The 14,184-nt window shown below is 36.9% G+C and overlaps 1 protein-coding gene across 1 annotated transcript in view; it reads right to left on the minus strand.

Annotated features, from left to right (window-relative positions):
• The window catches only part of LOC306872319 (receptor tyrosine-protein kinase erbB-4-like), a gene marked incomplete at both ends in the record, with an annotated part of 150,397 nt that overhangs the window by 26,986 nt on the left and 109,227 nt on the right, over window positions 1-14,184 (minus strand). The window contains 9 exons of the mRNA XM_079420820.1: window positions 5,257-5,389; window positions 9,181-9,380; window positions 9,635-9,725; window positions 10,256-10,329; window positions 10,750-10,876; window positions 10,994-11,107; window positions 11,318-11,459; window positions 12,540-12,658; window positions 13,716-13,777. Coding sequence (XP_079276946.1) covers window positions 5,257-5,389; window positions 9,181-9,380; window positions 9,635-9,725; window positions 10,256-10,329; window positions 10,750-10,876; window positions 10,994-11,107; window positions 11,318-11,459; window positions 12,540-12,658; window positions 13,716-13,777 — 1,062 coding nt within the window. The remainder of the gene's footprint in view (window positions 1-5,256; window positions 5,390-9,180; window positions 9,381-9,634; window positions 9,726-10,255; window positions 10,330-10,749; window positions 10,877-10,993; window positions 11,108-11,317; window positions 11,460-12,539; window positions 12,659-13,715; window positions 13,778-14,184) is intronic.

A 14,184-nucleotide genomic window follows, 5' to 3' on the forward strand; every position in this document is an offset into this window, starting at 1 on the left:
AATTAGAAAAATCTTTCTCGGCACTGGTCTGAGAGGAAAGAACAAACAGTCCTCTTTAAATTTTATCTAAGCAGATGGCAGCTCAGATTGCAGGAGATACGGCAGAGGGCCTGCCTAGCAGAGCCATCAATACCCTTTCCTTTGTTCATTCCCATCAGCCCATGTTTCAGAGAGAAATTCTGAGAGCTGGTTCCAAAACAGGGAAAGATAGTGCCTTGTCAATAACAGAGTGGGGATCAAAGAAACCTCCCGGATCTTAAAACATCGGAAATTGAGAGTACGAACACTCACAGTTTGAAGTTTCTCACACTGGAAAAATTTACAGTCAAATTGGGTGCTAAAGTGATGCCCTAAACCAACTAAACTTCCAACTACAAACTACCAAGACATCTACCTACCTGTCTACAACTCTGAATGGGTGTTACTTTAAAGGTGACATATCATGAAAATCTGCGGACACCTGAGATTTATATTTCATATTGTAAAAAGGGGCATAATAGGTCTCCTTTAACATAATTTACTTGATATTTTAAAAGTAAATTCAGCATTATTACATTTTTTATTTTTTTTTTATTTTTTATATTTACTATCTACCCATCTACCTACCCACCTACATACTGTTAATAGCTGTTGTTTTTTTTGTTTTTTTTTTATGACTTTTGTTTTATGACTTTATTTAATGACTTTATTTAATTTTATTTTATGATTTTTTAAATGTTATTTTATGATTTTCATTGCATTATTTTGTATTATTTTTTTTTTCTTTTATGACTTTATTTTATTATTATTTTATTTAAAAATTAAATTAACCAAACACAATTTAAATTGATTCACCAAATAATCAGAATCAGAACTACTAAGGCTTATACTTACCCATTTACCTAAGACTCTTAATGTTTTTAAATTTAATTCAATTTTTATTTATTATTCTATTTTATGACTTAATTTCATTTTATTTTTTGACTTTATTTTATTTCTTTTTAATTTAAAAATTAAATTAACCAACTAATAAGAATCAGAACTACTAAGGCTTCTAATTACCCATCTACATACCTACATCTGTTTGGTTCATCTCATACCGACCTACAGGCAAAAACTCAAATCTTCGAAGCCTGTATTAAGAACCGTTAAGAGATGGACTAATGAAGCAGAGCAAGATTTAAAAGCTTGTTTTGACCTCACTGATTGGACTGTTTTTGAAGCCGCTGCCACCGATCTGGATGAACTCACAGAGACTGTAACATCATATATCAGTTTCTGTGAGGATATATGCATCCCCACCAGGACATTCTTATCATTCAATAATGATAAACCGTGGTTTACTGGGAAACTCAAACAGCTTCGTCAGGCCAAAGAGGACGCTTACAGAAGTGGGGATAAAATCTTGTATAACCAGGCCAGGAACAGACTAACAAAGGAGATCAGAGTGGCTAAAAAGAACTACTCTGAGAAGTTGAAAAAAGAACTTTCAGCCAACGATCCGGCGTCGGTATGGACTGGTCTGAGGAACATCACCATGTACAAGACACCACCCCCACAGTCTGTGGAGAATCAACAACTGGCTGACGATCTCAATGTGTTTTACTGCCGATTTGAAAAGGCCAGATTGACACCCAGCACCCGCTCTGATCTGCACTTCACACATTCACCTTCCCCCCCTGCAACCCCCCTTACTCCCTCCCCCACCATTCTACCTGCGTTTAAAGTCTGTGTAGAGGATGTGAACCGGGTCTTCAGAAAACAGAAATCTAGGAAAGCTTCAGGACCAGACGGTATTTCACCTGCCTGTCTAAAAGTCTGTGCTGACCAACTGGCCCCCATCTTTACACAAATCTTCAACAGATCTCTGGAGCTGTGTGAAGTTCCCCGCTGCTTCAAACGCTCCACCATCATTCCCGTCCCCAAAAAGCCCAAAATCACTGGACTTAATGACTACAGACCTGTCGCACTCACGTCTGTGGTCATGAAGTCACTTGAGAGACTGGTCCTGGCCTACCTGAAGGACATCACTAGACCCTTGCTGGATCCTCTTCAGTTTGCCTATAGAGCAAACAGGTCTGTGGATGACGCTGTCAATATGGGACTGCATTACATCCTGCAACACCTCGACAAACCTGGGAATTATGCAAGGATCTTATTTGTGGACTTCAGCTCGGCCTTCAATACCATCATACCTGACCTTCTCTCAGACAAACTGAGACAGCTCTCTGTGCCCTCCTCCATCTGTCAGTGGATCACCAGCTTCCTGACAGACAGGCAGCAGCTAGTGAGGCTGGGCAAACTCACATCCAGGACTCTCACCATCAGCACTGGCGCCCCTCAGGGTTGCGTTCTCTCCCCACTGCTCTTCTCCCTCTACACGAATGACTGCACATCAAAGGACCCCTCTGTCAAGCTCCTGAAGTTTGCGGACGACACTACAGTCATAGGCCTCATCAAGGATGGTGACGAGTCTGCTTACAGACAGGAAGTTGAGCAGCTGGCTGTCTGGTGCAGCCTTAACAACCTGGAGCTGAACACGCTCAAAACTGTGGAGATGATAGTGGACTTCAGGAGAAACCCCCCTGCTCTCCCCACACTCACCATCATGAACAGCACTGTGACTTCAGTAGAGTCATTCAGATTCCTGGGCACCACCATCTCCCAGGACCTGAAGTGGGACAATCACATTGACTCTATTGCGAAAAAGGCCCAGCAGAGGCTGTATTTCCTCCGCCAGCTAAGGAAGTTCAACCTGCCTCAGGAGCTACTGAAACAGTTCTACTCTGCAATCATCGAGTCTGTCCTATGTTCTTCTATAACTGTTTGGTTTGGTTCAGCTACCAAAACAGACATCAGAAGACTACAACGGACAGTTAGGACTGCTGAGAGAATTATCGGTGCCCCTCTGCCCAGCCTCCAAGAACTTTACACCTCCAGAGTGAGGAAAAGGGCTAAGAAAGTCACTCTGGACCCCTCACACCCAGCTCACTCTCTCTTTGTACTGTTGCCCTCTGGCCGGCGCTACAGATCACTGAGCACCAGAACAGCCAGACACAAGAACAGTTTTTTCCCCCAGGCCGTATCCCACCTGAACAACACATAACACACCCCGGTACTGTACATCTGCAAATAACCCATCAAACCTTCATCTGCACATAGGACACATGCACATTCACAGTTCTGTCTATGGCCAAGTCTCTTTTCTGTATATTTTTATTTTTATTACTATTGTTATTCTTAATTATTGTATATTCTCTTCATTAGTGTTCTTTATCACCTTAATTATATGTTGTCTGCACTATGTTTGTACTTTCTGTACTGGAAGCTTATAACACCAAGACAAATTCCTTGTGTGTGCAAACACACTTGGCAATAAAGCTCTTTCTGATTCTGATTCTGATTCTGATCTCTTAATTGTTTATTTATTTTTTTATTTATTTTATTTAAATTAATTTAATTTTATTTTATTTTCACCAAGTAATCAGAACCTCCTGGAAAAACACATAACGCTGCTCTCAGGTCTGCACTCTTGGTTGAGTGACTGGAGATGTTTGGCACATCCCCATTCATAGACTGGGGCTGCTGATTTAAAGCACAATTAATTGAGTCTAATGAGACCCCCGTTCATTCTCCAAAATATGACACTCCCCCACAGCTGATCATTGTTAGGAACTAAATTACATTTTTCTGCCACGGGACATCCTATTCAGATGTTGGTCAGAGTTGCCATTGTTTAATGACTACAGCAGAAAAGCAGCGCCAACCAAAGAGCTCTTCTCTGACGCTCCCGGTGGACCAGAATGTAAATGTGTTGTCAGATGAGTGTTTCCTCTTTGACATTCACAGATGGCAGTGTGTTCTGAGCCCGCTCGGGACAGGCCGAGGAACAATTAGCTGGATTTTGGTCTGTGTCATAGCACTGGTCAGATGCAGTCCTGCTGCCATCTGCATTCAGACTATAACTTTTAGATGAAATCCATCCCTCTCTCTGATTCTTTTCTCACACATCCCCAAGGCAGAAGTTTGTACACAATTGTGTTTACAAAGTGACTGGGGGCAAACGGCAATCTAAATGATAGATAGTCTTCATAAAATAAACCAAAAAAAAAAACTGCAGTAACCATGGCTGTACCAAATAGTCTAGTGTCAGAACTTGTGGAGTTTCAAACTCTGCCCACACAATGATTTGATTCACGAAACAATAACCGAATTAAATTGTGCAATTGGTATGTAAAATATATAAACTGTCAACTTGACTGCTGTTAGGGGTTTGGTGTGTATACAACAAAGCGCACGACTAAAGAGTCAAAATCAAAGAGTTTCTTTTAATTATCCACTGACTGAGAAGGGCACAACCAAACGTAAATCCAAAATAATAGCAGACAAAGGAACGTGGGAGAACACAGGCTTTAAATACTAAACATAATCAGGGCGGAACAGAAAACAGGTGTGTAACTAACTAATCAAAAACCATGGAAACAAACGAGGCAGGAAGACCAGACATAGAAACTAAACTAAAACAGATCATACATGTAACAACTACTGACAACTGGATTTTTGAATTTATGTTTATTATGGTCTTAATGATATACTGGTCAAAAGACTTATAGCTTACAGCTTCAATTTAGTGATATTAGTGAAATATGTTATGTATTATATGAATTTATAAAAAAAAAAATATATATATATTTAAAAAAAAAAGAAAAAATATATGTTTTCACCAATAATGACATAATGATATTAAAGTATATAAACAATAATATAAAAATTATATTAATTAACAAAGTTAATTTTATGGTCATAATTCAATTTTTCATAATCAACAATTTACTATATTTTAAACCATCCTTTTAAACAATTTAAACAATTTTATGAATATTATTATTTTTTTATTTTTTTATTTTCCTGGCCGTTGATAGTATGTTCTAATTTATGGAGTGATATCCAAAACCTTTAACTCAAATATGTCGGTAAAAAGAAACAAGAATTTGAGCCTGGCTTCAACTAATGTTCACATTTTTGTATGGGGAAATGTATGAATATTCATGCTTATTTAATTAGATATTGTCTCATTTGCATATTTAAATATAATATTTCAGAAAAAAATATATAAAAAACAATGTCTTAAAATCTGTCTGTCTGTCTATCTATCTATCTACATATAATTATAATAATAAATAAGTACCACTTTTCAGCACAAACCTAGATATAGCAGATCATATTTTTCTTGCTCCTTCATTTCTGAAGTCTGGGTGCAAACTGTCTTTTACTCACCCATCATAGAGATTACAGGCTTTCACACATGTCTTTCCCCGGCTGAAGTATTTACAAGACAGACACTGATCTGGACCGGGACCCCAGCATCCTGCCACTGAACACAGTGGATCACACACCATCCTTTTCTGAGCTGCGGAAGACATCCACAGAAATGACTTTACACACATACATTATGGGCATTAGTTTTGTGGCTTTTAGCCCATATCTACACTCTAAAAAATGCTGGGTTAAATACAGTACAACCCAGTGCTGGGTAAATATTGGACAGAACATATGCTGGGTTAAATGTTTAACCCAACCTTCTGGGCAGTAACCCAGCCGCTGGGTTGTATTTAACCCAGCATTTTTTAGAGTGTACAGGCTTTGAGATCAAGCATGTGCTAGTGTACGGCTAAACATCTATACTGTATGTTCCTCTCAAATATCTTTTTTAAAAAGGACATATGTCTACATCACTTTTTAAAAGTTGTTAAAGGGGTGGTTGACTGTTTTGTTTCTAGGCTTGCTTGTGTTTATGGGGTGCGGTCTAACTTGTGTTAATGCTTCGTTTTTTTTTTATGCATTATTTTTCACGTAATTTACCTTTATTCTACACCGCTCTGTCCCTTCTCCTATAAACGAGCTGTTCATTTTCTTCTTTTATGAAGCCCGTCCCTCAGAAATACGCAATGAGCTCATATTGGTTAGGTGATTGGCTAAACCGCCTCTAGCATTCGTCTAAACGTCCCGCCCCTTGCCTCAGCGGCATGTGCTCCGGTTGTATTGTAAACAATTGCGTTGTCTATATTGCTTATCAATTTGAGCCCGATTGAGACCCAGAGGATATTAGTGAAGAGGATTGTGCAGAAACTGTGCAAGCATGGCTCTTAATGCTATGTTTTCTTTTTGTTTGCTGTTGTCTCACACTTTTATATATGCTGTTATTTGTAAATGCTACTGCTTCTGTTAGATTTCAATATACGGTTTTAACTGCATGCTCGTCCATGTATAACGCTTCTCATAGCTATGTGAAAATAAGTATATAAATGGAACAGTTCATTGTTGGAGCTGAGCTGATGATCTGAATGAGAGAGAAAGAGAGAGATGCAGAGCGTGTGCAGAGCAGGGTGACACAAGGAACAGGATCGAGAACCGCTGCTTTAGAACACTGATTTTGAAACTTGTGAATACATTAGAATCGTTAGAAGACAGAATCGTGATTCATATATGAATAGATTTTTACGTGCGCCCCTAGTTTTCTTCCTCTTCTCTAAAGCAGCACAGCATGGCCTCGCCCCCTTTGTTGAGTGTTCCCGGGGGCGGGGTCTGTCTGGGTTTGTGATGTCACGAATCTGGGAAGTAACTCATTGTAGTCCCTACGAGCTGTTTTTGTAGGCATTAAACTGCCAGAATTTTAACAGATATCTCCGTTTGCACTGAACTTTCAGCACCGCCACTTTGCAAATATTGTTTATGCAGCAATATTACACACTAACTAACAATAAAAAAAGTGAAATCGAAATCAACCACCCCGTTAAACTGATATTGCTGAGGTGGTCAGATTTTGCTTCATCAGTTAATTGAAGCATATTCAGATATTTATATACAAATATTATTACTGAATCAATGAATCACAAATAAAAACTCTGTATTGACTGAACCAAAGTCCTGCATATTGTCAACTGGGACCGTTGTGAATGCAAAGCACTGGATGCACTTCATGGCTGTCGGGGGTGTTGGACAATCCAGGGATATCAGTCGACTGTGATTGGCAGCGTGGAAAAGAGGCCAGTTGAATGAGCTGGCTAACAGATCCCACACACCACAGACTTATTATCTCACTAATTACATCAAGCACAGCTTGGCAGTGAGGCACTGTGGGAAGTGTTCTGCAACTGTCAACATCTCCATTATGGATAAGTCTGTGCTTCTCTATTTCATCAGTTCATGGACTTTTTATCGTACATAAGATACTGGCCTGTAAAATGATTGTCTTCTTTATGTCCTATGTGTATCCCAAAGGTGCAGTGTATTGAAATTCAAGAACCGGCAGACCTAACAGACTAGCCTATTATTAATGCTCAAGTACTCTATTATGGTAACTGGGTTGACAATTTTACAGGTCATTTAGCCTATAACTGTGCAAATCTCTCAAAACCTCATAGTTAGCCTAAAATTTAATAGATAAGAAAGTAATTATGTTTTACACCAAAAAAGGCCTACCTTTAAGACTATTTCTAGTTGACATTATTCTCATGACAATTATGCAAATTTACAGTATGCCAAACATAATAACCCATTAATCATAATATTACATATACAATTTCATAAAAAGAAATTGTATAAAATTAAATAATTACTGTATATTGATTATATGAATAATACATAATATAAAATTATATATATATATACAGTACTGTGCAAAAGTCTTAGGCCACAATTATTTTCACCAACAAAAAATGGTTTGAAATCAGTTATTTCTATCTTTTTCTATAGTGTCAGTAGGAAATATCAGTTTACATTTCCAAACATAATTTTTGCCATTAATTGTAATAATCCAGTGAGATTTTTGTTTGCACAAGGAGTGTGAAAACAGCCAGTGCTTCACACAGAGATCTGATCTCACCATTATCCAGTCTGTCTGGAATGATACGAAGAAACAGAACAAACTGAGACAAACTAAATCCAGAAGAACTGTAGCAATGTCTCCAAGATGCTTCAAGAAACCTACCTGCAAAGCTACAGTACTGTGAAAAGTTTTAGGCACTTGGGTAAAAATGCTGTAAAGTGAGGATGCTTTCAGAAATAATGCCATAAATAGATTTTATTTATCAATTAACTTCTATTAACTAAATTAAATCAACATTTGGTATGAGCATACTATGCATTTAAAACAGCTTTTGCCCCATGTACACTTGTGCATAGTTTTTCAGTTAGCTTTACATGTAGGTCTCTTGAAGCATCTTGGAGATGTTACCACGGTTCTTCTGGATTTAGTCTGTCTCAGTTTGTTCTGTTTCTTCATGTCATTCCAGACAGACGGGATGATGGTGAGATCAGATCTCTGTGTGGAGCACTGGCTGTTGTCAGACTCCTTCTTACTACAATCTTGCTGGATTATTAAAATTAATGGCAAAAATAATGTTTGTAAATGTAAACTGTTATTTCCTACTGACACACTACAGCAAAAGACAGAAATAACTGACTTAAAACCATTTGTTTTTTGGTGAAAATATTAGTGGCCTAAGACTTTTGCACAGTAGTTTATTGTTGACCTTGGATTTTAGTAATGAGAATAATAGGTGAAATGTGCCTAATTTTATATGGAAATAGTGACATAATATTAAAAATATAAAAAGTAATTTAGAAATAATATAACAAAATATATTACATTTTACAGTGTATTTTATTTATTTTTAATCTCAAATTTTTTTTTTATAATGAAGTGTTTACTACAATTGAAACAATATTTTAAAACGTTTACATTTTAATTTCACTTAAAAAAATTTTTTTTATATATATATATAAAATAAAATCTGGCTGATGAGAGTATTTTCTGATGGATCAAGTGGAAAACTCAAAAAAATTTATCAAGATTTTTGAAACTGGCTTAATCCAATGTTCAGATTTTTATTCTAGAAATGTATGGAAATTAGTTCATATTTAATTAGATAAACCCTCATTTGAATATTTAAACATAACATTTTAGAAAAAAAATTAATACAAACCAATTTTCTTAATATACTGTGTTTAATCGGCTGGGGAAAATATGGTGATATTTGCTAGTTAAGATTTTAACCCTATATACCCTGTAGTGCTTTGCCTTACAATAGTGACAAATTTGACCATTTTAAATAGTCACAAAGTATAAGTTTATAAAAAAGGAGAAGCACCTGTTGAAATAGAGAACTAATTTAATCTTTTTTGTTTGATAGTACTCACTACACTCTCTGGGGTCCCTGTTGTTCTTGATCAGAGATCTCTGGGTGCTGGTGCGGAACAGACTGGTCCAGTTCACTGTGTTGTAGAAGCAGAGCTGGCTGTTATTGGTCATGTAGACGTTCCCGGCGCTGATCTCTTTCAGAGACTGAAACTTCAGCGAAGAGATCCAGCGCTGCTTCAGGATCAGCAGAGAAATACCACTGAGAAAACAAAGACACACAGAAATTATGATGTTTAAGAAGTCAATAAAAGTGTCCAAACCCATCACTCTTTCATATGATCGAATTATATATATATATATATATATATATATATATATATATACTGCATGCTAGTCATGTAGCATGTAGTTTTACATTGATCCACTGTGATTTTGCAGTGAGTGTTTTTATTGAGCTGAATGATTCCAAATCAGTTCCACGGACAAAATGTGCCTGACAGAAAATAATCTTACCTATAAAGTGTTCTTCCTCCTATGGTGACAAGGTTGGAAAAGACACTAAGGTCAGTCATGTTCTCTGGCCAAGACTGGATGTTCAAGTAGCCTTTGGATGCAGTTAACAAACAAGCAACAAACCTATTATTCAACAGTGGTCTTGATGTGACAGTAAAAAACCATAGCAAAAATAAATCAAATGTAGTCTTGCAAAAGTAATGATGAAATATGGAAATGTAATATCGCACCACAATTTTTCAGTACTATTGGGTGTGATTCCCACGGTTGCACATGTTCTTATGATCAATATTTTGGTGCATCAAGAATCAGAGGTGTGTTTATATGGTGGCGATGGGAACTGCGTTCATGACAACAGCCATAGGTCTTTCTTATTGTGCAGAGTTTCATTACGTTTCACTCCATTAACTGCAATATAATATCTGACTGTGCCACACGCCAGATTTTAATTAAATTAACATGACTAACTGTTCAGTTCTTCTAACATATTACACTCAACAAATAAATACTGGATCCATGAATGCTGAGAGAAATGAACTTGCTCAACATCATGTGTTTTTATTTTATTTTTATATAGCTTTACCAAATCATCTTAAGACTGATAAGAACGCTCTTCTCTACCTGTGATCTCTCTGACGGTCTGGAACACATTCAGTCGCTCAGGATCCAGAGCACCGATACCATGATACATGTCTCTGTTTAACATAGCAAAGCACTTCATGAGTGTAAGGAATAAAAAAAAAACATGCATTTTTATGAGCACTGTAATATAAGTCAAATATTACCATGCAAAAAAAAAAATGAAACCCCTGTTCCTGAAGATATTTTGCTCAATAAACATTTTTTGATAGTGTAATAATGTCCTGGGAACAACAAGGTCAATCTCATTAGGATTTAAACTGACTTTGCATCAAGGTAGTAGCTCGCATGACTACATATTTTTCTTCTGTCAACATGCAGAGTAAGAGTCAGCGTTCTGTACATCAAAACCACCTCGTTGCATAGAAGCTGACATGCACTTATAGTAGCTTTTGGGGGCACATAGCTGTTCAAAGAGAAACACAGATGTAATTTGGGAATATCTGACACTGCTAAAAGACTTCAATGTTCCTCACCCTTTAATGCCTGTGATGAGGAAGATAAGGTTGCCATTGATCTTGGTGCAATTGACAAACATCTCAATGTTGCTGGAATCTACAGTTTGAGCCATTTGAAGCTTGCCTGTACCTATACCATCACACACTGAACACCACAAACAAACATGAGCATACTGTATTGTAAGTAATGTATTCTAATGTAGTGTTGAGGTTATTTGATAAACATAAACATGGTAAATATGGTCAATTTGTTATTCTTTACTTTTCGGACAGATGTCAGTGCATGGGATGCACATCTTGATGTGATTTTCCTCCACCTCCATCTTGTTGCTCGGACAGGCTTTGACACAAGAGCTGTGATCCACCACAAAGTTATCTATGTCAAAGAACAACAGAGCTTCCTTGTGAAAGATGCATCTTAGTTCAAACATATGTTTTAGAGGGACTGTTAAGACAAAAAATAAAATTCAAAAAAGTTTAAAAAGATAAAATTAATATATCTTTAAATGACAAAACATTATGATGCTGTTCTCTTATTTTTTTAATTATTCATTTTAAATTTAATAAATTAATCAGTATAACTTACGTGGGCATTTTTTGACACAGAAAGCTCCATAAGTGTATTTGGCATTGGGATTGTGCTCGAGCTGGAATGTTGTTGGATTGTAGACAAATGGCTGAGGACATTGTGTCACACAGGCCCCGCTGTCATTAAAGTTGGTACAAGCCTGAGAACAAAAAACAGTCATGTAAGTAAGTGGTCAATAAAGAAAACATGACTATAATGAAGAGACGCCTCTGCAGAGCTTTCAGTGTTTTCAACACACCTTAAAGGGGTAGTTCATGTATAAAAAATGAAAATTACCCCGTGATTTACTCACCCTTAAGCCATTCTAGGTGAATATAACTTTCTTTTTTCAGATGAATACAATCAGAGTTATATAAAAAAAACAAATATCCTGGCTCTTCCAAGCTTTATAAAGGCAGTAAATGGGTGTTGATATTCAATAGTCCAATAGACGTCCAATAAAGTGCATCCATCCATCATGAAAAGTGCTCCACATGGCTCCGTGGGGTTATTAAATGCCTCCTGAAGTGAATTGATACGTTTTTGTAAGACAAATAATCCATATTTACAAGTTTATGAACCATAGTCTATAGCTTCCACTAACTGTCACGAAAGAGTGGCATTACAGAGGATGACGTAGGACGTAGGTATAGCTTAATCTCCGGTGAGAAGTGACAAACACTGACGCGTAGAGGAGAGAGCAAAACAAAATACCAGTCATGAATTAGAAGTACAGATCAAGAATTTGTAAAGAAAAATCTGAGGATTTCGATATAAGCCAAGAGGAGACTGGTTTTCCTTTGCTGTAAACAAAACTCGGTTCTCGCGAGACTAGCATATTCTCACCAGAGCTTACGCGACGCCTACGTCCTACGTTATCTGCTCGGACTCCACTCTCTTCTGTGGCACTTTTTATGATGGATGGATGCACTTTATTGGTCTTGTATTGGACTATTGAATGTCAACACCCATTCACTGTCATTATAATGCTTGGAAGAGCCAGGACATTTTTTTTATTTAACTCCGATTGTATTCATCTGAAAGAAAAAACATTATATACACCTAGGATGGCTTGAGAGTGAGTGAATCATGGGGTAATTTTCATTTTTGGGTGAACTATCCCTTTAAAGCGCAACATGAACCTACTTTCAAATTGACCTGAGCAGGCATTTGTCAATACCTCTATTACACTTTAAAATCATGCAGAATGAGGTATAAATACAGGAAGATGTTGACATACGAAGCAGTCTGTGTCTTTGGGTCCGAAACAGCCTCCTGCACATTCACGGTGGCAGCAGTTACTGACGTACGGACCAAAACAGCGTCCATCACACTGCTCTGCACACACCGTCTTTGTCACTGTAACCGCGAGGACAAAAGTGAAGCTCTCTCCACATTGGTGGACTTTTTATGAGTTTACTTTTCTGTAAATATGTCAAAAGTCACCAGGACAAAGCAAAGACCTTAAATCTATTATTTGCCAGACAAACTATGTAACCCCCCCTCCCCCATCAGTGGTGACACTCTACAGAGCAGGCTTGTCTTTAATTATACCTAATTATGTATTGAAAACTGAACCTGCCATCCCCTACTGTCCTTCTCTTTGCATCTGCCACCCACTCATGATTGCATCACCACAGATTGAGCCACGAGCACCAGAAAAGAGCACAGAGTTCCCAAGAGCTTTCACTCGAGGTGCTTCAGAATGTTTTTACGTTACAGAACACATTTAATTTAAATTACTGAAACTCTGTTTTCATTTCTGAAACTTTGATATACAGTAATATTTCTGTCTGCAACATCAGGCAAAAAGTTCACTTTTAACATAATTAACAACATACTGATTGTTCAGCTGACGAAATGTCCTTTTGAAAGAAACTTTCGGTAGTAAATGATTTCTGTTTTGCTCACACTTGCGAAACGTTTTTGCTTTTGACAACCATTTATAAGATGAAGTAGTCTTGTATTATCCCTTAATCATAAGTAAAACTGCCACAAAAATATGACTCCTGTTTTCCTGTGAGCCAGGTTACAACTTTTACAACAATTATTCCAACTATGCTGAAGTAATGTACAGTGTGAGAAAAAAAAATGATGTGCTTTTTAAACTTTAAAGCATATAAATATATTCCAGTAGACCCTACAAATGATGAACTTTTAAATGAGTATAACATGGGCATTTTAATATAAATTTCAAGCTTAATAAGAAAGAACTTCTGGTAATAATGTCATTATATCTAGCAACAAAAATAAGGCATATTCTAACTGAACTATATATATATATACATTCATTTATGAGGTGTATTGATTTTATTCCATTTGAATGCATTATAATGGCAGTAATTCATGATAGAATAAATTGACATGCTACGACAAAATCAATAATATTATAAATCTGAAAATACTAAATACTCACAGCTTTGGCACTGATCCTCCTGAGGGCCCCAACAGCGGCCGTTACAGGAGCGATGACACCTTCTGCCTGTGGAATACATCTTACCGTTAATCCTAAACAACAGCACACTTCAGTGTAATATGGGATTTGTCTCAATGTTCCCACTTAGTTTTCCCACTCATTTTCACCGCTTAGATTTAATTGACTGTTTCGTAATTACTGAATGAGTGTGATTGAGAGGAACTCAACAATATCATTTCAGTTAAGAGTGATTACACTGAAAAAATCCTGCAATTTTCTAGGGGTTGCAAAAAGACCCCAAAACCTTGAAAACTATTTGCAAAAGCATATGGTAAACTTTGTTAGGGTGAACACTGAAATCAATGAAACAATGAATTTGGCAATTTGCCTGTGTTTGCAAGAATATGATTATAAATCATTTAACATATTAATTATGTATATTAAATATGTATATAAATATTATATTACA

Source organism: Barbus barbus, assembly GCF_936440315.1.
Source record: "Barbus barbus genome assembly, chromosome: 7".
In the NCBI taxonomy this organism is placed as follows: Eukaryota; Metazoa; Chordata; class Actinopteri; order Cypriniformes; family Cyprinidae; genus Barbus; species Barbus barbus.